Below are 24,374 nucleotides of genomic sequence, written 5' to 3' on the forward strand. Positions count from 1 at the left end.
GTGTGTATGTAAGTGTATGAATGTTTATATGTATATACAATGTAAGTTCATCTTTCTGGTAGCAAAGGTGTTTTGACACTCTGACTTCATATTAATGTAATTTCTGACCTTACCACAACTTGCACGCTACCCAAATTAGTATGTTCTACCTTGTGTATGCTTTAACTCAAAATTTATTTTCTTTTGCACCATCTTATTCATTCTACAGGTCTCCTAATGTTCCTGGGTCTGATACATGCAGCTTATTGCCACCCAGATTGCATTACTGTAATGCTGTTGTGTTATACATGTGCATCTATGCACACACTGAAAACAAATTAGTCATGTTGTCAGGTTTCATTTTGTGATCTTATACTTTCATTCAGGTAAGTGGCAGCATCTGAAAGGGGTTTCATTGTGATAATTTGATTCCCGTATAAAATGGTATAGATTTGCCTTTGGCAGTCAAAGCATCAGTTAGCAAATAGCCTTCCTATGACATTCCATTCACTTGGCATAAGCAAATTTCGTTTCCAGGGAGATGACAAGAATTTGTACTTTTAGTCATTTGGCTTTCTACTGTGTTTGGAAAAGTCTGAGTCACTTTAATCTGTCAAGACCACCTCTTAAGTTTACAGGTTTACTCGTTTTTGATACATTGGGATTTTTGGATTTCGCTGCTATAGACACTAGCAAATTTTTATCCTGTTCCTGCAGGATGAAGGCTAAAATTGACTTCTATCTTTAGCTGTTATTATTTACTAAATTCCATTTTTGGAACATTTGTCCTTCTTGGCAGCAATATAAAATAATATACATAGAAGCCTCTGTATATTCATTCTGCTCATGTTGTTACATACACTGTATAATCACTGATACAAAAACCAGAAGGTCAAAGCTGGCAAGACCCGAAATCTGTCTGTTGCTCCAGTTTGTTGACAGTCTTTCTTCTACGCATCTTATCAACTCCTTTCAAAGCCCTTCCTGCACATATTTTTTTTTTCACTTCCTGAAGATTCATATCAAACAATATTCTAATTCTTCATTAAAATCTCTGGATTCACATTTCAACATTTTTTTGCAGGCAAGTCTGCTTTATGGCCTTCGCTAGTGTGACACTTGTGTTTTCTTATTTCACAGGCCCTTTCCTTAAACTTCAGGTATGTTTTCTGTGTACTATGAATGTTATACATCAGTTTGCACAGGGTACAAAGGTCCTAGATTTTCAAGTTGATAGTGCAGATAGCTCTTGGGGAAAATGCTTTATAGCTGTCTGGGTGAAAATGCTTTTCACACATGTGCTGCTACCAGTTACACTTAATGTTTCAGCTCTCAAGCAGGCTTTCCTGAATTTAGAAGTTAGGCTAAGCTGATGTTCATGAAACCACGCACCAGAGACCTCTAACCTTGACTAGAGAGCCTAGCAAAATTTGTAGCCAGTATAACACAAGAAATGGTAACTATGACATTTTGAATTTACTTGAAGTAGAAAGGCACTGAAGATTTTCAACTCATTTGTAAATTAAGTGTGGTGGGACAAACTGTCTTGCCAGCATATGATACAGGTTGGAATTAAGGGGATATGCAGTGTGGAAACGACCCACTGCAGGAGGAGGGAGAGTTCAAGGCCTGTTTCGTTACCTAAAAAGCTAGAAGCACTCATTTTGAAGAGGGTTGCTAATTCAGGAAAATAGTTTAAAAAAATAATCTGTAAGTTACACGGCAAAATGCCTTACGTGAGGTTTAGTGAGAACATGCTGTAGTTAGATGCATGTTGGACTTTTATAGAGGTTGTTTTGACTTGTGCTGTACCTGAAGACTTTAGCCAAGTTGTTCATGATCATAATAGATGCAGACTAATCACAAAAGGAACTTGTTGTCCAATGTTCAGTGGGCCTGAGGACGCATAGCTTTCTGAGGAATAGCTTGCATCATTTCTGAGAAAGCAGGGATAGTTGATGAAGGGAATCTGTGTCATCTGCAAACAGTACAAAAATACTTGACGTACTTATTTGATGGCTTTTAGCAATAAAGTTCACTGCATTGTGAAAATCCTTGACAACTTTTTGGGTATTTTTCTGAGTGCCAAGAAATTTGCAGCTCATCAAACAGTGGAGCCGCAAACTTACTTTATTCAGTGATGGATGTTTGGTTTCAAAACATTGCCGTATTGAATACTTCATGCTCTTGATATCTATTAAATTCTGTGGTTTTGAATTGATCAGTTAAAAACTGTGCTCTCTTTTCATTTTTTGTGACTTTTCATTCTGACCTAGAAGTGAAACAACCAGCAGCCATGGTCTGCTTTCAAGAGATGGATCATCTTTGTGAATAAGCCTTCAGCTGGGGATGAACTTTGTTGCAGCTAAGCAGTACACTATAAGTGTAAATATTACAAAGACCTTCATGTCTTAGTGATTAGTTTGAGGTCTTGGTGCAGAGATATATATTACACCGCTGTGCATGTGGTCAGCTAGACTTTGTTTTATTAGCTACTTGGTTCTGTATTTAAAAAATAAAGCCGGCAGTTCTTTTTAAAGAGAGTTGTGTATCAGTTTTTATCCTTTTTTTTTTTTTATAAAGCTGTTTTTGATAAAAAGTCAAGGTTGTCGGGTCTGCTTTGGAATTGTATTGTCATATGCTTAATAATCCATATACAAAAAGAGAAGCTCAATGGAATTTTGGCTTATATTTAATACACAGCAGATGTTCTTCAATACTGTTACTCACAGATGTATGCATGTTTCCTTGATAAGCAGTCTTCTTCCCTCTTTTATCTTAGAGTAAGACTCTGTAAATGAGCCCTAACAGTACTTGGCCTGTTGCAGAAACTGAGCTTGTTTGGGGTGAGTGAACATGTCTGCATGTGCATGTACAGAGGGAAGGGGTTGATGTTTGCATCTGAACCTAGCATTTTGCTCTGTAATTCATCATCTGGGTTTCAGCCTTGGCATGACAGAGACAGTGCTCTGTAGGTCAGCTGAAACACTATAGCACATTCTCCCTCTGCTGTATCTTGTTGGTTTATGACTTCTTAGGATCAGAGGGAACTGGGGTTAATTTGGCAAAAGAATCCTCTGACTGTGATATAAATTCCTTGGCTTGTTCATAAATTGTAAAAGAAATTCTATGGTCTGCTCCTTGGGCTTGAAAACTAGGGGCCAGGAGGTTAATTACTTCCCTAAAGTTTCCTTAAAGTTTTCCGTAAAGCAGCTTCAGTGTTAACGGTTACTGGCTGTGGCTTATGCAACTTCTCAGTTTCTTTATGCGTAGCTATTTAGATCTAGTAGTTGCTGTATTGTGTGGTTGTGTGTACATCTATTTGTGTGTGCCTATGTAATGTATTTGTGCACATGCATTTTATCTGTCTGATACTTACACTATTGCTTTCCTAATTAGTTGTGTCCTAATCCCGTTCATCATTGTGATGTAGCACATCAGGTTGTTGTTACAATAGAAGTTGTTCTAGTAGTAGAACAACTACTAGTAGTAGTTGAGGTAGTTTATATTGCAGGTAAATTTTTTTCTGTGTTAAGAAAATGAAGTGTTTGAACTGTAATTCCATCCTTTGCATGCTATCTTTTTCTACTACATTACATAGGGACTGAGGAGGGACAACTAATGACCATACACGTCTTCCAGAAAATGCTTATATATGCAAATATAGGTTAAGACATAAACTTTGTTTTTGCTTTTTTCACCACAGTTAGTCAAAGTATTGCTAAAAAGTCACTAAGATTACGATGACTTTATTTTATCCTAAATGTTTTCTGAAAAGGTGAATGTTTATATTCTGTGTCATTTAAAAGGCATGACTTAATGTGGCATTCTTACATGTTACAGTCTCTGGTATGTGGAAAAGCTGCTTTATTTTGTAAGTGTGAGTTAAGAAGGTTCTTTGTTAATTTGTTTCCATATACATGAGTAAGAGATAATGCCAAGATACTGCATTAGAACAGTGAAAAGCATTGGGACCATAGACTTCCATAGCCTTTGTGTCAACACAGTTAAGCTTACCTTTTCCATTTCCGTTTTCATAACTAAAGACTCCTTTATAAGCTCATGAAAACATTTCATCTTACTTGCTCACTGTAACTTTAGGTGCTGGTTGCCTTTTTGAGATGTTTGTCATCCTCTACATTGAGGATGTGATGTTGTGATCCTCACTTTGCCATTGTAGTCACATTTTTACAGTTTAACTAGTCATTTGAGCATGTTTAAGATCATATTTATGGTCCAACTGTTTAAAAATCTAGGCCTAAATTTTGCACTTTTATGTAAAAATTCCTGAGTAAACAATAAAATATTAGTTATGTAGTTATAATAATGATCTTTGCTTATTAACAGTAGTTGAATTATCTGCGAGCAAAAGACTTCAAAGTAGTTGAAGGAAGAAGTTGAAGAACAATTTAACTTTAGTTTAGTACTGTGTAAAATATGCCCCCAAAGTTGTAATAGCTAAAGAAGCAACTGTTTATTCATGTACATAAGAAATAATGTACAACCAGGATCCTTATTCTAGAAAATCTACTGGCAAATTACCTTATAAGTAATAAATGTTTTGTTACATTTAAAAACAAAAAAAAAAAGAAAAAGGGAAAAGAGAAGCTTAAAGGAACTTCCTCTCATAACACATTGAAGTATGTGGAAAAACGTATCTGTGTCTAGTCAGTGAACAGCTAGCAGGTGTTTACAGATAAACAGATTGTTTCTATTCAGTAACTTATAAATGATCTCTCTTTTGTCTACTGAATTTAAAAATGAGCTTGCAGAAGACCTCAAAGGTAAGGATTCTGCATTTCTAAACTTTTCAGTTTATACATCATTGTTCTATTTATCTCCAGATAACAGTTAAATCTTTAAAAATACCTGTAAAGTTTCATATAATTGTCAGCCTCTTGTTTTCTGCTTCCATGAATGAAGAAATGTTCTTATAAGGGATAGATCATTTGAATGCTAGTGACTTCTTTAGGTCACATGAATTAGTGATTGATTAAGGCATCTACTTTAAAAGATTTGGTTGACCATTGGGTTCACTGAAGTCATAGATACTAACGCGCCATTCATAGGGAAAACAAATTGTTTATTTCCACTGATAGATGCAGAGAATGAAACTGCTGTATTCTTTAAAGTAAGCCTGTTGGGTTTTTACTTGCGACTCAAATCTCAGCATCACTGTAGAACTGATGAAAGGCTAAATAATAGTGGTATTTGATGTTTTATTGTACAGATTCAGACAGCCGAATTATTTCATAGGGTCCTTTACTAGTCTTTATGGTTTGTTTAGTTACAGATAGGTAAAACTTCAATTATATCATGATAATTTTTCTGGGCCAGATAGAGCAAACACTTCGAGTATTGGTCTTGACTAGGTAATATGAATTCTCTGAATAAACCCCAAAATTAGCAGAAAACAAACCTTCTCAGCTCTCAAAGTACTACTTCTGCTCCTCAAAGAGTAAGGCATGGGTAAGAACTGATAAGGACATATTAATAGAAAAAAAATAAATGGTTAAAACAATTTGGTTTTCTCTTTGAAAAAAATAGCACTTGAGGTTTTTGTTATTAAATATATGACTGTTTTTAGTGAATGGCAGATGCATTTGGTTTACTCACATAAAAGCAATTCTGGTTCTCCCTGTGCCTGGAAAATACACAAGTATTGGAGCTCTGTTAGAAAACATTCAGGAATCTATACGCTTACTGACACTGTAATCATTGGTGAAGGGAAAAAAAAGCAGAAATATTTCACTTCTTGTCTTCAGAGCCTGCCAAGTTTGAATGGTTGTTAAAGTGAAGAAAGAAATTTCTAATTGACCCATACATGTGTACTGTATTTCCATTTTTCTCAGGCAGCAAGCCTATTCTAAGATCAGTCAAAAAAACATCCCTTTCTACAATGTAGAAACATGTATGTATGGTGTTTCTGGGTTTTGCCTCAGCTGGCATTCACAAGTATTTTACCTTTCAGATTACCAAGTTGTTTGGTTCTTGGCATGAGAAAGCTACTCCTGTGTGGGTACTTCTGTACCTTCTGCAGTGCTAAATTTTGAGTGTTTGATTGTTGAAAATCTGGCAAGCGGAATTTTGTATAGGCCAGATTACTATTTTTATTGTCTAGTCCAGGTGTTGTAAAGCGAGCAGCTAGCTGCTGGAATTAGCCAAGTTTCTTGGTTGCTTTTCCATTATTTTCACTTGCTAGAATCCCTGGTCAGCATTATAAAAATGTTTAAGGGCCCAGTGGTATTAAATGCTTTTGAAAATGCTAGTTAACTAGAAAACTGCCAGGTCTACACAAGAGGAAATGTAATATTTTGAAGAAGTGTTTATCTCTTCAAGGGCCATTTGACATGCTGTGTACCACCAAGGTGGTGAAATATACTGAATATTTTCTTAAAGTGTGAATATTTAATTTTCATTCAGTAATTGGTTTTCTGGCATTTTCTACTTTAAGTTCTTTTGAATCACTTGGTTGCTAGAGTTCCTATTTAACTTAATTTTAATTCCTAATGAAGTTCTTCTCACATAGGAGGAATTCTGTGCTGTGCATCTTAGGATCTTTGTGTGTGGACATGCATGTATAGTGCCTTAACTGAATTCTGTGAAGTTAAGGACACAAACTTCTCTTTTAATTTGATGGAAACACCATATACAGAGCAACAGCAGCTGAGGATAAATGTGTAAAGCTGTCAAGTGCTCTATATGAACAGATAGTGTTCTAAAGCATATGTCACAGATTATAATTTTGTTATATCTGTTAACCTTTTGCCCATCCTTACTTGCTGTTGAATGCTGTCATCACTCCAGATTATCTCTGACTAAAAAAAACTTCTTGCAGTTCGCATTCTGGGCTGCCCTGTTGATCATCTGGTATGGAGTGTTGCATGTGTGATCCAGATGGCCCCCTTGCCTCTGAATTCCTTCCCTGGTGAACTGTTGTCTTTCCTCCACAGTTGAACAGGGATGGAAGAATCTGGTGTTTAACTTGTTATGGTAAATTAAGGTCCAGTAGGTGTTGTGATCTCAAGCTAGAGATTTACACACTTGAGGAAAAAAGAGACCAGTTCTGTCATGACATATTTTCAGACCAAAATCCCATATGGTTTTCAGTCGTGGAATTGTTTTTCGTAATCCTTGTATTAGGGTTAAAATTTATTTTTATTATGTTAAAAGCTGTTTTTTTTTGTTCATAGGAAAATCTGGAAGTAGAATGTCTAGACTTTGAATTATATTAAATCCATTGCACTTTATCCAAGGATTATTTATTTAGGGTTATTTATACGTAAGTACCATTAATATGTTGAGTAGTTCGTTGTTGGTCATCAGGGACATGACAGTCAGCTGTAACTTGAGGGTGAACATAGCATTTATTATGTCTGTCTTACTTGAGTGTACTGGTATTTTAATTATAGCAGTTGTTCTTAGTTATCGTTGCATTCATAACATTACTTCTGGACATGTTGACTGGACAAGGTGTCAAATTAAGATGTATTTAATATGCCTACTGGATTTTGATACTGTACTAAAGTAGAAAGCCTGATGCAATGTTTTAGTGAAAAGTGCAGATCATAGTCTCTGTTGCGGTTTAATGGCAGAGTTGCAAACAGTAACATAGAAGGCCAGGGCTTTTTCCAGATATTTTCCTAATGTGGAATGTTAGGATTAAGGCTTGGTAGCGTATTTAGAAGTTAAAAGATTTTTCCCCCACATTCTCCATATTTTTGTATATAAATCAAATCTAGGAAAAAACAACCAATGACCCTCACTTTGTGAAATAATACCTTCAAAAACTTACTCTATTATTGACTGAAATGAAAAGGCATAGTAAAAAAAATGGTGCACTGATTTACTTCAGTTATTATCCCCTGATAAGGATTCATCATTGTCTTCAAATGTAAAGATCTTTATGTTACATAGATATATATATTTAAAATATATCTGTTTATATAAAAAGCAGAGTGCAAATGGCATAAATGTTAATCGACATTAACAACTTCATCTCTGACGTACCCCCTCTTACTATGATGATATTCCATATTGAGACTGTATCTCCTAAGCATGCTTCTGGCAGTAAATTCAAGAAAAGTTTGTTTGTCATAGGGAAAATAGCTTTCTTTCATTGTGATGCTTAATAACTCCTTTTTGTAAGGGCAAGAGAAATAGAGATACATGACCTGCAACACCATGTTGTTTGCTTCTCTTTGCCATTTCTTTCTTCTCCTAGTAACAGATCCATTCCTTTTCTGATCAGAGAAGTTTTACGTCTGGAAATCTCCAAGTATTTACTGTTTGTGAGTTGATCTGAAGTTTAATATTCCAGTGCTTATAATTGAGTTTTGGTGGCCTTTGCTTGATTGCAGCTGAACATGAAAACACTGATACATAATGTCACTTTCCCGGGAACTTTTATCTCATCACACTCACTTTCCAAGTTTTCTTAGTGACAATTCTAAACTTTGTTGAATTACAAAACCTTCTCATTTGTGGACACTTGCAATAGTTCTATATGAAACAGGGCACTTAAGCAAATCTTGCTGTGTGGGAAGAATATATTTAGCATTTGTTATTTCAAATCTGTTTTTTCTCTGTTGTCGTCTTATGCCATTTGCATTTTGCAGTATTAGAGACAGGATCCACTGCTCCCGTTCGTCTCACATGACTTAAAGTGAGATAGTGTCTAAGACTTCTCTTGCGGAACACCTGCTTCCCAGTAGTCTCAGTGGCAAATCTGTTCCTGGGAACATTATTACGAGCAACTGACCGGTAGCATGAATAATGTTTGCCTAGTCTAGTTCTGAAGCAAGAAATTTTTTCCCAGAGATAAAGTAGTTGATAAGTAGGATTGTGATAATCTTGCCAAAATCTGCTGTCCATAAATTCAGACATCTAATCTGAATTAATTGCCTAGGTTCCTGATACAGTAAATAGTGAAAAAGATGCATTGATTGAGGATAGATCTTTCAGTTCTCAGGCAACAGAGGCCACTTTTGGAGAGTAATTACTGCTAGCTTTCATTTATCCTTAATTTCACTGGGATTCAGAACAACTAGTTAAAATTACATGTTATACTTTTACATGGCTGATGTAAAATGAAGAGTAATCTTGACTCTTGTTCATAATTTTTAAATAAAACTTATTTTTTATTGAAAACCATTATAAATATCCATATATTTCTTACACACTGACACAAACTCATCTTTGGACTGCTTACAGAGAGACTGAGATTTTTTTTTCTAGAAAGTAAGCTATTGCAAGCACAGATTTTTTTGTAATAGCCCACAGTTAATTTTGTATAATCTTTAGAGGTAGAAGGTAAGTTACACAGTTAAAAGATGTGCACAGGAGAAACAGTTGCTTATGCAAGTGCAAGGGCACTTACATGTATTTTGGGCATATAGGCTACAAAGATTAGGTGAAACAAAATAACATAAAAAAGAGCAACAGTAAAATCACTGGAAATGATATCTTGTTTTATTAGCAATTATTAATGTAATAGTGCATAAGAAATTGTTTCTGTAAGTTAGAAAAACAGGATGTCACCAGCCATCAATGTCAAGTGGGAGTCTCAGTCTGTGTTACATAGTAAACTTGTTATTTTGGAACAGTGAAGACTTGAAAATTTACAGTACATAACAGCTGCTTGAAGCCAGACTTTTTAAGGTGTAACATTTTGATACAGAGTCATACTGTTGCCCTCTACTGGCATCTGCTAAAAGCTTTTAAGACCATACTCATCAATACCATGGTCTCCATGGCTAAGTTCTGAAGGATGCAGTTAATCCATTTCAGGCAAACTCAAAATACACCATCATTTGAAAGCAAAACTTTTTCTCTTTAAGGAAACTTGGGGATTGGGGGGAAATGGAGGAGGGGCACAACTCCTACCTGTCAACACTCATCTGCTTACAAACTGCTGAAAGCTTTAGCTTCTGCATTCAAAAGCCCTAAAACATAAAGATGTCAGCTGAATTAGTTAAATATTTGAGTACTGGCAACTGTTGGAGTGTTTGAATTTTGAAAGCATGGATTAAAGACATCAAGGGTCATGAGAGAGTGTCGTATTTCAAACTGCTTAGTGAAAACACAGCTATAACACAGTGATTGTTGCTGGTGTTCCAAAAAAAAAAAAAAAAAAGCCAAATTCATACAACTGTGCTTTCTGAGAGATGGCAGAATACAAGAGAGAAAAATATTTGTATTTTGCAAGTACTTTTCTACACAGTGTCTTGCTACTGTCATTAACTGAGCTGCCTAAACAGGAGTAAAAGACACAAAAGAGAAAGATAGTTTATCTACTAAATAGGGTGGGTTTTTTTTCTTTAGATGATTATTTAACTAAGACGCTTAATCTCAGCTGCCCTCAAATCTCTACACAGCGTGGGACTATTTGGAGATTTTATGTGCAACAGTGACTATCAGTACTGTACTGTATTTGGAGTCAGTCCCTCTGAAGAGCTCTTTCTGTAAGCTGTCTTCCATTAAATACTTTTTGTGATCCTTTGACTTCTTGTTCTGAAAAAATAAGACATCCAGTATCTTCCCTCTGGGCAGTAATAGAGGAATACCTCATGTGGAGAAAAGATGAGTTGGGATGGGGCTTCCTTCTGGACAGTCATACAGGAATACCTCATGTGGAGAAAAGATGAGTTGGGATGAGGCTTCCTTCCCTCAAGTCAAGATGTCATTAGGCACTGTGGAGCTTTAAATGCTTTTTTCTGTTACTGCCACTGTCTTGCACTCTGGTCTTTGACATGTCAGTGAAATATGCGGGGGAGGGGGCGGGAATTAATTGTAAAATGTTATTTATTCTTACTTACCTATTATCCAGGATTGAGTATGAGTGTTATTAATTGTATGCCATTTGTACTATGTTTAATCTCTCTATACATACAAAGCTTGTTTTGTGAGTGCAAAGCAGTGCGTTAACTTAGTGGAATAGGCTTTGCTTAACTCATATTTTCAAATAAAGGTTTGTTACACCTTCAACATTATGATTGTGTATAACAAATTCCATTTTATTAATAGAAAAATAGTTATTTTGTCCTTAGTTTGTTGAACTGTGATTTTGTTCTAGAAACAGCCTAATTATTTGCTTTTAAAGTGTTGTGTACAGGTAGAGGAGGCAATAGACTCAGATTCCACTATGTTGCCTAGAGAATTGAAAATTAAAATGCCCTTAGGGAATGATAAAGCTGTCCTGGGTTCAGCAGTAGCAGTCATTTTTCTCCTCCTTGGTAGCTGGTGCAGTGCAGTGTTTTGACTTTCAGCTTGGGAACAGAGCTGATAGTGATGTTTAGGTTTGGCCAAGGACTTTGTGAGCCTCATGCTCTGCCAGGGAGGAGGGGAAGCCAGGAGGAAGCAGAGACAGGACACCTGACCCAAACTGACCAAAGAAGTATTCCATACCACAGCACGTCATGCCCAGGAGGCAACTGGGAGTTACCCAGAAGGGCTGGTAGACTGCGGGGTTGGAGGAGGCATCGGTCAGAGCTTGGTTGGGATGGGGGGGGCGAGTTATCGGTTGGCTGGTGGTGAGATGATGTATTCTCTTCCCTTGTTATTTCCTTTATCATTATTATCATTGGTGGTAGCAGTAGTGATTTGTGTTATACCTTAGTTACTAAACTGTTCTTATCTCAACCCGTGGGAGTTGCATTCTTTTTGATTCTCCTCTCCGTCTCTCCGAGAGCAGGGGGAGGGCAAGAAAAGGGGGGGAAGTGAGCGAACGAGTTACCTGACTGGGTTTAAACCACGACAAAAGCTTTATTACTTCTTCCAAATTATGGAGTTGGTTTAGAAACTCTTCACTTTCTGATTCTGAACAGCTCAGTATGCAGATATCATTAATGTGAGTTTGGGAAAATTGATGCTAAATGACACCAGTTTAAGGAAGCATTAAACAAAATACCTTTAAGATACAGGGTGCTGCAAGGAAGATGCTAAGAACGTTATGTTTCCATTTCAGTCATAAATTGTGATACAAAAATTGCAGAGACTTTTGTTTAACTAGGTTCTAACACAGTTCAGATACAGCATTAAAAAATAGTAGATTTTTTATTTCATTGGGATCCTGACACCCAGAGGACTCTAATAATGACCATATGTGAAACGGAAGAAATATTTGGGAGCAGTTAATGTCTGAATATAAAAGTGACCACGTGTAAATCACTGTAGAATGTCATTTGAGCAAGGGCAGTAGGTGTTGGTTTTGTTGGTTTTTGCTTTTTTTCTTTTTACCCAAGGCTCTCTGTGTGTATCCATATATTCTAGAAAAAAATCAAGCAGCAAATAGGAATATTTTGACCCAGCCCTGTATCCTGCTCAGGTGGACCTTTATTGTAATTTTCATTACACTTAGATCTTTTCTTGTTTGAACTGAGTGTGAAGACAAGGCCAGAAAAAAGTACCTCAGTTTGACAAATAACCGAGGCCATATTTATGGACTCTGATGTGTTTCTTGTTTTCAGGTGAGCGTCCTTACCAGTGTCCTTACTGTGACAAGGCTTTCAGCAAGAATGATGGATTGAAGATGCATATTCGCACCCACACAAGGGTAAGTGTAGCTTAGTTTTTATGGTTACTTGAGGATTGTCTATGAATCATGTAGCTAAAAGTAAATAATTTCTGGTTTTTGTAGAGATAGGGCTGTACCAACCAAGATGTTTTATACTTACAAGTGTATCATAAGAGGCAAAGATTTACGTAATTAACTGTTTAATTATAATTACGACTCCCTTACTGACCTTCTGTTTTTCTGTCTTTGATTTCTTGCATGTTGAATAATATCAGTACAAACTTCTTCCTTCAACCTGTGTTTTTTATAGCTCTAATATAATGTTTGTGATTGTTTACTGAGTAAACAATTCTGTAAAGTTCTTGAAACTTCAGTATCCAGTGTTTTGATTCTTGCCATATCTTTAAAATCCAGTCACTGTGAGCTTTTTAGAGCTTGTACTTTTCTAATGGATGGCAAATACTAAGCTACATATTTACTGTATTTAAATTTTATTTAACTGAAGGCAAAATAAAAGGCAAATCGCAGATGTCTCCAGGATTATTTTTGAACCTTTAGTCTCAGCACAGAGGTTCCCTGTTTTAAGGAAAAGCATTGTAATGTATATATATTCCTAGAGGATAAAAGTGAGATCTTGGCCCCACTCAGCCAGCATAGAGATGAATAGCTGTCTTCAATCAGCCAGATGTGAATTCCCTTAGTAAAGGGAGATGTCCAGGTGAAGTTAAGCTGGTCTATCATTCCATGTGCTACCTGCCTCATCCACCATAAGAAAACAAACAAAAAGTTGAAACAAACCTGTAGCTTTTACTAGTAATCCCTTGGGAGCTGTTACTGCTTAAAGGAGTCAAGGCAGTCTTGAGGCCAAACAGTGAAAGTTTATCTGTTAGGGAACAGGAAGGATGATAGTTAATTTACTGGTCTCCATATTCAAATCTGTGCACAGAATAGTTTTCTAAATAAGTGAAGATACGCTCAAAACTGTTTGCTTAATTTTCTACCATTCTACATAGGACTTGAGGGTATTAACTGGAGGTGTTAGATAAAGTTTTAGCCCAAACTTTAGCTTAGAAGTAGTTTGTGCATTGCTTCCTGGTGGTTCATTGTGAGCAGACTAGTCCTATATTATATGTTGTTTCTTCTTCTTTGCAGCTATTTAAATAACTTTAAAAAGTGCTATAAAGTACTTTTCTGTTGTTACTGTCCTGTATTACTGGCTTTGCACCAGAAGAAATTTCATTACTGTGTGTGTTCTACAAGGCTCTGAGTGGGAGGAGTAGTAAACAAGACCTGCTCTGAAATGGTGCGAGTTTATTTTTTCTCTGATTTGTCATAGTGTTGGAATAAAATCAACAAATCCTATTATTTACCAGAGCAGTTATGTGCTTGGCAGGAATATGAAGATTTATTTAATGTTTGTAGTAGGTTGATGCTTGTCAGGAATGTAGTGGTTGACATGCAGGATTTCATTACAAGACATTAAAAATTCAGAATTCATTCTTGCGAGTTTGGTGTTGCTTATGCATAATTTTTAACTTAGTAAGAATGTTGAGAAAAAAAGAAAAATCTACAAAGCTATCATACAGGATCAGGAAACAAAACCAGCCCTTTCAGTAGAGAAACAGCTACTGAGTGGGTAGGTTCTATAATACTTTTGTAAGATTGCCTGCCTTGAAGTTTCTTTGAACACAAAAGTGCTAGCTAAAGGTGAAATCTCTGCACTGTGAGGATGTTGGCTATGCCTTTTCCTACCTTTTCCTACGTAGAAATTTTATTTTTAAATTTATTCTTGCATGCAAAATAATTATTCAAAGAAAATTAACAAGATACGTAAACCAAGTATGCACTTTTGTGTCAGCTGAGCCTAGCAATGTGGAAATAACATCACAGCACTCTTCCTCAAGGGCTATTCTCATGTAAATATTTTGGAAAAAGAGTTTGGTCTTTTAGTCAGACAAATTGTGAAGTAGCGTAAAAGTAATAATAAGACATTCAACAAGGAAAATGTCATTGTAGTGATTAAATCTAGATGTATTTTACCAGTGGGATTAAATGCCAAACCTGACCCTGTGGATCACGGAGGGCTGCTGGAAAATCATTTTAGAAAGTTGATTAAGGTCTGGCAGCTGCTAAACTGAGTACAGCCTGGTGGCCACAGGTGTCAGCTCACTCTGGAGTAAACAGAGAAGGTAAGCCAAAACCCATAGTGACAATGTAAGGAGTAAAAAATACCAACCACCTAATATTAAAATGTCACCTGAGCACTGATTTGTTTCTATGAAAGTAAATGTGTTTGGTGTTTATTTTTTTTTTTACTTAAGAAGAAATACAACGGCATAACAAAACTGTGCATAAATGAGAAACTCATTGAAGTTCTTGATGAATCAGCTTTGAGGAAGTACATGCATACTTCTGACCTTCACAGAGCAGTAAACTTCAGCTCTTTCCTAAGGCTTTATTCAGTGCCTGACATAATACTATACAATTTGAGCTTAAATATGTAGATAAATTATTGTATGTTACTGCAATAGAACTGTTAATATTTGGAAATATAATCATTGATAGGTGCCCAGAGTTGTTGTCACACAAATTGATGTTTTCATTACTTCCGAAAATGGTACTTTAGTTACAGTTTATTTCAGTTAAATACATGGCGGTGATGGAAAACAGAAAGAGTAGAAGCATTTGCAAATGGTTTTTCATCACATGGTTTGAATATTTCATATTTTTAGCTTGAAAGTATAAACGATACATGTAATTTTTATAGCTTGTTTAAGAAACCAATTTCTGGTGGTTGAAACGCTTCTGGCTGTAATGCTCAAATTGTATGTTGCCAAGATAATATTTTAAACATAGAGAAATTAGAGAAATTGTAGGGATAGGACAAGAGGTAACGGGTTAAAACTTAAACAAGGGAAGTTCAGGTTAGGTATAAGGAAGAAGTTCTTTACTGTGAGGGTGCTGAGGCACTGACACAGATTGCCCAAGGAAGTGGTAAATGCTCCATCCCTGTCAGTGTTCAAGGCCAGGCTGAACAGAGCCTTGGGCGACATGATCTGCCCATGGCAGAGGGTTGGAACTGGGTGATCTTAAGGTCTCTTCCAACCCTAACTATTCTATGAGTCTATGGTCTGCTGTCACAAAAATGACTTCAGTATAAAGATAGCCTTAGAAGCTAAGGACCTAAGGCCTGATGCAGTATATGCAAGAATTAGTGTCCTGATTTTGGCTGGGGTAGAGTTTATTTTTCTCCTAGTAGCTGGTTTTATGTTTTCTTCCCTTGTTATTTCCCTTATCATTATTATCAATATTAGTAGTAGTAGTTTTGTATTATACTTTAGTTATTGGACTGTTAATATCTCAGCCCATGGGGTTTACAGTTCTTTTGATTCTCCTCCCCATCCTGCCTGGGGAAGGGGGAAGTGGTGGATGAGCTAGCGGCTGCGTGGTGCTAAGATACCAGATGGGTTTAAAACATGACAGCCAACCTTGAGTTAATTCTGAGTTTTATTTGTGAATTTCATGGGAATAGTTATAAGTCACAATAGGTATGGAAGCTAGGCAGTCTCCTGTAGAGATTCTTGTCTTGAAGTCAGTGTTTCAGCTTGCTGCTGGGACAGTACAAAAAGAAAACTGTCCATATCCAGATCCTGAGTCAAACAGCCTTTTGAAAGCACTCATTTGGAACTTTAAACAACACCCTCTATTCTTTTTTTAAGCTCAGAAGAATATTAAAGTACTGGAAAAAAGATGCAAGAACAGTATTGACGATTGTGACATAATTTCCCTTGTTCTGTTTCCCAGGAGATATTTGGGCTTCAGAAAGTTTTAACGAAGGTCATGTGTTCTAGAAACATCATATTATGCTATGGCCCTCCCCAATAATATTGGGTACTAAATATAGTCCTCTATGCACATGACAGTGCGTAATGAAACAAGATGAGGTGTTGATTGAATTTTGAATTTTTTTCAATATTTCCGTATTGGTGAGACATGAGTGAGTTCCCAAACATCTCTCTGAGGATGATAACTTTGACAGTGCTCTGGTTTCCTTGCCTGTGGAATCTGTGTTTGTGTACAGAATACAGAAGGTTTTAATCCCACTGCAGCTATATTTTAACACTTTTTTTTTTTTTTTTGCGATGTTGACTGATGATCACCTTTTACTCATAGATTGAATATGTTTTGGGGTGTTTTTTTTTTGTTCTTTTTCCAAGAGCAGATCAGCATCTGTTGAATATTCATCGTGGCTGATGTAAATAAACCCTCCATCACTAAATCTTAGGAAGATTAGTTATTTCGGTGGTTTAAAAAACCCCAGGTAAACAATCTTTAAAGACTGTAGGTAGCAAATAGGTAGAACTACTGTGGAAAATGGGAAGTTAATGGTTTTGTAAGGTCCAACTAATTGCATATGCTACAACTTTTGAACAAATAATCCTTTTTTTTTTCTTCTGGCAGCATTTCAGTTAAGATGTGTGGCTTTATTTTCATTACAAGCTTTATTGCAAGAATTTCAGATAGTATTTTTTCAAAGCTCCCAAAACTGAATTGAGAAATTTTTGAACAAAACCATCAGTCATTTCTAATAAAAGTGACTTTTTATGTACATTTGCCAAATCCTGTCTGAATTGTTTCAGCAGGAATGTTTCTGTGCCTGCTCTAGTTATTGGAAATATTTTTTTAAAGGCTTTTACTTCTAAAGTGAGGAAAAGTACTTGTAAAGTGATTGTTTATTGAGTTTTAATCATTGTAAGATTCAAGTCCCTACTATTTGTGTAGGGTTGTAAATTCTCATCAGCCTTTGTCTTCCTGTGTCAACATTATTTTAGTAATTTAATGCAAGTCTTAGTAGGCAAGTCTTTAATGCAAGTTTAAGTAGGCCTCTGTCTGTGGGTGAGCCACTTGCTGTAACTTCCAATCCCCTCCCAATTACTAAGAAAGCATCTTGTTAGTTCTTGCCCATTTTTCACACTGAAATATGAAACTGGACTCCATTAACTCACACCGTCTGTGATCTGAAGTGTCTTAGGTTCCCTTCTCATCAGAGTATGTGTTGCTAGTGGTGATGACCTAGCAGAAAGTATCACTGATGGTTTTTTTCTGACATTAATCAGATTAGTCCTTTTTTTAGGGCTGAAATGGAGGAAAGAAGGAGATCGTTAACCCAGGAAGCTGGAAAATAGTAACAAAAAAAAAAACAACAAAAAAAGGAGGAAAAGGACAATTAAAAGCAAGTGGCTTCCTCCTAAATCTGTTGTTCCCACCCAGAACCACTTTGCTGTCCTGCAGGGTCTAATGAGGAAACACACTTGCACCATGAACAACCAGCTGATGCACTGGTAAAGGAGATCACTACTGGTGCTGCCAGGAAAAAGTGGCAGGTGGTAGTAGTAGGGGACTCTACTTTGAAAGGAACAGAGGCACCTATCTGTCAGCCTGACCCAGTCTCAAGGGAGGTGTGTTGCCTACTAGGGGCATGGGTCAGGGATGTTGCAGAGAGGCTGCCTGCTCTAGTAAGTCCCACTGTTACCCACTTCTAGTAATCCATGTGGGTGCTAGTGATATATATAGAACATAAAGAAGTACTACAGAGTCCTGGGAGAGGTGGGTAGGGGCTCTGGAGCTCAGATAGTCTTTTTGCCAATTCTCCAAGATAAAGGAGAGGACCTTAAAAAGGCTAGGAGGATTGGCCAGGTTAATAAATGGTTAGAGTGGTGGTGCCATAGTCAGGGGTTAGGGTGTCTTGAACATGGGACTCACTTTAGTAGGCCAGGTCTACTGGGGGCTGGTGGAGCTGGTCTAAGGGAAAGAGCAGTTTTGGTAGGAGGATTGCCAGACTGGTCAAGGTAGCTTTAAATTAGATGTGTTGGGGGAGGGGGGTATCATTCCACCTGAACACACCCAGACAGTTGCCAGCACCTATAATAAATGCTCAGAGCAATGTAGAGATACTCCAGCCGCCCCAGCCAATGAGCCAACTTCATTTGGAGCTTGGCTCAGATGCCTCTATACAAACACCCGGAGCATGGGGAACAGAGAAGAGGAATTAGAGATGTGTGCACATCTACGGGGGTATGATATTATAGGCATCACAGAAACATGGTGGGACAAGGGGTAGCAGGTTAAAACTTAACCAGGGGAAGTTTAGGTTGGATATAAGGAAGAAATTCTTTACTGTTAGGGTGCTGAGGCACTGGAATGGGTTGCCCAGGGGAGTTGTTAATATTCCATCTCTGGCGGTGTTCAAGGCCAGGTTGGACAGAGCCTTGGGTGACATGTTTTAGTGTGAGGTGTCCCTTCCCAGGCAGGGGTTGGAACTCAATGATCTTCAGGTCCTTTCCAACCCTAACTATTCTATGATTCTGTGATTCTAAATGTAAGCATCAGCTACATAAGCCACCCTTGTTTCAGTAGGCGCTTTACTGTCTTTCTTACTGCATTATACCTTAATTCCCAGCCCTTCAATTAAGGTGAAAGTTGGTCTTTTTAAAAGAATTGAGTGATATATTGCATGTCACCACTTCATTGATAGTGATACTACCGATCACTCTTCTTACATGTAGAAGAAACATGTGCGTTAACGCTGGAATTTGCTGAGGCTCGGAGGTTTTACCACAGCTGCTATCTAACAGGTTTTCTTGTAAAGAATTGCTCACTTGGTCTGGCCCTCAGCATTTTCTGGTGCTGGCTGTGGGGGGTTTCTAGACCAAGCAGAAAGATTCGTCCTATTCTGTAGGACTTCTGTTACTCATTTGTCACTGTTTGTTTAACTTTTGGTAGAACTTTGCTGTTAGCGAGTGACTACAAGTTAGATTGCAGGTTGCATATGGCTGTGCATCATGAGCCCTGTTTTAGGCTGCCTTTGAGTGGACTCTTTTACAGGCTCCTGAGGTCATGCTTTTCAGGCTGTTGGAGCCTTGAACCTTCTTTCAGTTCACATTCAGGTGGAGTTTTGGGAGAGGATGATCCCTGTCATGTGCAACTGGCTAGAGAGCTCCTGAGTGTGGTTTGAGGGGCACATCAGCATTAATAATTAGTAATAATTGAAACAAACCTTTACTGATACTAGGAAAAGGTTTAAAACACACAAAGCAAAGGGTTTATATAAAATACATGTAAACTCGGCATCATTGCCTCAGTGCCTAAGGTGCCCTTTAGATAACACTTCCTGAAGTGTGTTATTTGTCACTGTCATCCTGGACTGTAAGTGGGGAGCACCACTGTCTTTTCTGCGTTTTCAGCTGGCAAAGCTATATGATTTCCAGGGCTCTATTGGAGCAGTTAGCTCTTGGTAGCAGCAAGCCTGACTAGTGTATTTTAATGTTGTCTGGCTTGTCATGTTTGTTCATTCTGGGCCACATTTTTCCATTCTTGCAGATTTTTTTCAGAAGGATTTTTGTTCTTACCCTGTGTTCAAGCGATAATGCAAATACATGTGATGATACTCGTTAAGAGTAATACAGATATTTTCAAATTGCCCACGTAAGGTTTGAAAACAGATGTTATTGTACCTGCATCTCATGTACAAGGCATTGTAAGACTTTCTGTTTGGGAGCAAAGAAAAGCTCTTTGTTTTAGAATAATGAAAGAAATTAAAACAAGAAGAAAGAAAATTAAGCTAAAGGATGAGCTATGTATTTTAAAATATTTTGCTATCAAAAATACAGGCTGGTATTTTTCTTGAGCTCTGTGTTTCCTGTTGTGAGAATAAATCTCACCCAAGAAAAGTTCCATACCTACTGTTTTCCAAGGAGTTTAGGTTGAGACCTTTTCAGGCTTATTCAGGTTTTACCAGGTATCTTCATGTATGTACTGGGCCTTACTATTTTATTTTTTTTCCCCAAATGTATCATGTTTGTCTCCAGATTTGTCTTGTTAAACAGATCAATGTATGTCTCCAGAGGAAAAAAAAATAAAAATAAATTTATTTATCTTTTCTCTCCTGTGTCATCACCTCATGCCTGGCAATTTTCACACTTCTATCACAAGTGTATATGTTTACAACTAATATATGATTCAATGTACTTTTCCATGTTTTTCTGAACTTCTTTTAATGTTCTGTTTTCAGCATACAGAAAATGCAGATACAGCAAGTTGATGGTCATGTGAAACGTAACATGATCAGTATGTCTTACCCCAAGATGCTAGCAGTTCTAATTAGGTGTGTGCTTAGATGTATGAACATGATCTAAAAGTACAAATGTGCAATATGTGAAATTCTCAAGTATATCAGAATTAAATCTGCTGAATTCAGTAGGATAAAAAAAATGATCTTAAGAGAGTTTCGATCAGAGCTTTGTGATTTTAACTGTACTTTGTATGTCAGTTAAAACCCAAGTGTTAAAAAGGTTTATTGATTAACATTTGTGCAGTCAAGAAATTGACTTTCTGAGTAGTTTAAGTCTGCAATCACTGTAGGAAATCAATAATTAATCTAAAAAAAAAAATAGTAAAGAATAAGTTCTCTTGAGTGTAGGTTCAGCCCAGTTTTAATTTGCTCCTGCCACCTTGGAAAGAGTTACTACAACTGTTATTAACTCGCATTTATTTGAATCTTGAGCAGTGATTTCTTTGATTATAGTAGTAGCTAATGTTTTTCTTGCTCTTGCTGTTCAGCTTACATAATAGTTCTAAATTCAGAATTAAAAGGTTATTTGGAGATACTCCTACCAAAGTAATTCATGTTTTACCTGTGTAATCAATTTTACCAGGTATGCAGAAAAAAACACATGCAGTAGTGCTAAGCTAATATACATAATGCGTTTATATTTTCTTAAGTGAGATATGGTCAACTACAGCAACAGTTAGCAGTTCAGATATTCTGGATATAAGTATTTCCATCTGCTGTGATTGCAGGATACTCTGTACACGTTCTATCAATTTGTTAAAGGTGCTGTCAAATGGCCTTGAGAATATGTTGTGTTCTGATGTCTTCCTAATGCAAAGCACAATATGCATAGTCATTTATGATTCAGCTATCCACAAACAGATGTATTGCAGACGCCGTGTATTCCAGACGCTGTTTTATTTGTCATATTTGTTAAAATGTTGAATTTCTCTCAGTTTTAACACAGTGAAGTGAAAATCGTCAGAGATGGGAGCTTCTAAGTTAGTGTACCAACCTTATGGCAAAGCACCTTGCAGAATACTAAGTCCCATTTGGGTTCTCCTTGGCTTTTTTTTTTTTTAAGAAGCAGGACTGTTAAAAATCCTGATCTACATATTTCTTATTTATATCTGATATGCTTTAAAATGTAATATTAAACCACTGCAGTATCAGCTACATCCTGCCTTCCTCACTCTTTCTGCTCCCTTCCTCATTTATGTCATCAATAAAAGAAAACATGTCATCCTTTGGCTTTGCTGCCACCATAGTTGTGGCCTTGCAGATGCTTTTTGAACAGAAGGTAGATTTATAGTACTAGCAGTTGCTAACTCCTTTGAGGTCAAACTTAAATGGTCTTCCCAGTGACCTAATTGTTGACTCTTAGCAGGTTTTTCCCTTTGCTTGATTTTTTAAATTTGTCCAGCTTTCTTCTAACCTTATCACTGGTCCCTGTTGTCCTTCTGTGGTGGCGTTAACTTTCTGTCAGACTTACTGCTGTGGGTTTTATCTATTTGGGGTTTGTTTTCTGTTTGCATTTAGAGCAGTGATGCTTATGCCAAGCCAACATCATCTTTCCCATTTACAAATGTTGCCTTCTCCAAGTATTGTGCAATGGAAATTTGTTATGAGGGCAAGAAGCGAGAGAGGGGAAAGGAAAAACACAGAATGTTTTGTTTTGAAGAAATTAGTCTCTGAGAATGATGTCTTCTTCAAAACTGACAAATAAGTCTTTCTCTGGAGAGAGAGGTAAGGCCAGGTTTTGCTCTGGACAACACTACTGATTTTACTGAAATGGACACAGATGTGAATGAAGGGTAGCTTAGCTTAGGGGAGAGGCAGCTAATGTGAATCAGAATTGTGTCTGCTGAAGTCACTGGAATATACAGATGTAAGGAATATAAAATTAGATCAAAGACAGCTTTGGATGTGTTTCCGGCACAACATATGTGAATTTGAATACAAACGCCAAGGAGATGGCTAGATACACCCTTTTTGGCCATAGGGAATAATAAAAACAGGCAAACATAACTGGGGGGAAGATATTACAGCCCAGGTTTGTGATTTCAGCTTTAGAGAGTTTAGAATGGCTGTTCCTCCAAAGTAGAATCCTGAAGTCCATTTCACTCTGAAATCAGTAACATAATCATAATCAATCATAATAATACCTGAAGAACAAGATGATAAAAAGGAGCAAGTACACCTGGTACAGTTTGCAATAATGAATGTTTTCATAGGTGTTGAAGATGCACACATCATGTACTTTGAGCTTTCTGTGGAGCAACGTACACAGAGAAAGGATGTTTTCAAAGAACTCACAGAAAATGCAGTTTATGTTAACCACAATGCAAAATCAATTAAGGGGGGTGTTGCAGAAACCCGCTGTACATATTTACATATCATTATTGCATATTCATACATTTCCTTAAAAATTACAAGCCTGCTCCATGATGTCTTTAGTCAGTCTAGCAGAATTCCCTGAGATGAATTTTTTGGTCTAGGTGATGATTTTTTAAGATCAGCTCAGATATCCTTTAGGTAATTTGTTATGTTTTACTCCATACTGAAGAATCATGGAAATTACAAAAAGATAATGATGAAAAAAACGCAAAGATGATAAGGATGTGTAGGGAGAATCTTGCACAGAAAAGCTCATTAGCGGCTTCCCTTTAGGCCAGTTTGATTATATGCAGCTGGGCACCGTATACTCAGCCTCTGTCAGTGTAAAAATTCGTCTTGCATCATGCTGAAATGTACTTAATTTGTCTCATGATTTACTCATGTCTGAAACTGAAACTGCTGGAGAAATGCTTTTTCCTGTGTACGCTACTTAGGACGTGGTTTCAGTGAGCTCGAGGACTCCTGCTACTAGAAGATGAGAAGTTTATGTCTGTGACGCTGCCTTTTCTAGGAAACCTAACGGGAGGGTACTCCGTAATGAAAAACCCAGTGTTCACCTGCACTGCGATCTCTAGATCTGCAAAAACCTACCCTACTAAAGAGAGAGCCTGGGACTTACCCAGAACAACAGTGGTTTGTAGTCCATTGTATTATGTGTACAGTTTATGCTACAGAGTACCTGGCAGGATTCGGCAAGATATGGAGACCTGATTTTCCCCTACAAGCTGAGAACAGTAATTAATAACCAGAGAATTTTTTCACTTTGTAGCTTCATCCCCTAAGCTGAGTTGTTCTTTCTCACTTATCCTTGGATTCCGCGTTATCTCCCAAAGGACCATTAAGATTGCTGCCTATTACTTGTTAATTCATAGACTTGGCATTTTTGTTGCTTATTGATTTTCAGTCTTGGTTTCAACTGAATTTAGTAAAATTCAAAATTTTACTGAAGAATTACATCATTGCCTAAAATACCCATCTTTAGAACTTAAGCAATACAGAATTAGAGGCCACAGGAAAAAAAAAAGAATGAAAGAAGTGTGATTGATTCAAAAATAAAGGTGCCTCTAGAGCATCAACATTTTAATGAGGCAATGTGCAGTGCCATAATAATAACTTTTACATTTAACTGATTCATTTAAATACTGTTTTCCATACAGTTCTTTTATCACTTTAGTGGAATAAATGAGGCATTATACCTTATGTAATTTTCTATATTAAGGAAGAACTTTACAGAAGAAAAGCTTTATAGAAATGGTTTTCCGTACATACATCTATTTGAGGCTACTGAGCTTGCAACTTTTATAACATCATGTATTACAGTAGCTGCTAACCAATAGTTCTAATAAAAATACAGATGGCTTGGTTGCCATCTGC

The 24,374-nt window shown here is 36.9% G+C and overlaps 1 protein-coding gene across 8 annotated transcripts in view; it reads left to right on the plus strand.

Moving 5' to 3' along the window:
- The window catches only part of PRDM5 (PR/SET domain 5), a 92,946-nt gene that overhangs the window by 63,329 nt on the left and 5,243 nt on the right, over nucleotides 1-24,374 (plus strand). For 7 of the 8 annotated variants that reach the window (XM_062626623.1, XM_062626624.1, XM_062626625.1 and 4 more), the window contains one exon: nucleotides 12,447-12,532. In XM_062626623.1, coding sequence (XP_062482607.1) covers nucleotides 12,447-12,532 — 86 coding nt within the window. Of the gene's footprint in view, nucleotides 1-2,761; nucleotides 2,826-12,446; nucleotides 12,533-24,374 lie in introns of all 8 variants that reach the window. The other variant, XR_009966264.1, reaches the window with a different exon arrangement.

The sequence above is a fragment of the Pezoporus occidentalis genome, unplaced genomic scaffold, assembly GCF_034315485.1.
Source record: "Pezoporus occidentalis ecotype Australia unplaced genomic scaffold, CSIRO_AGI_Poc_V1 ctg295, whole genome shotgun sequence".
Lineage (NCBI taxonomy): Eukaryota > Metazoa > Chordata > Aves > Psittaciformes > Psittacidae > Pezoporus > Pezoporus occidentalis.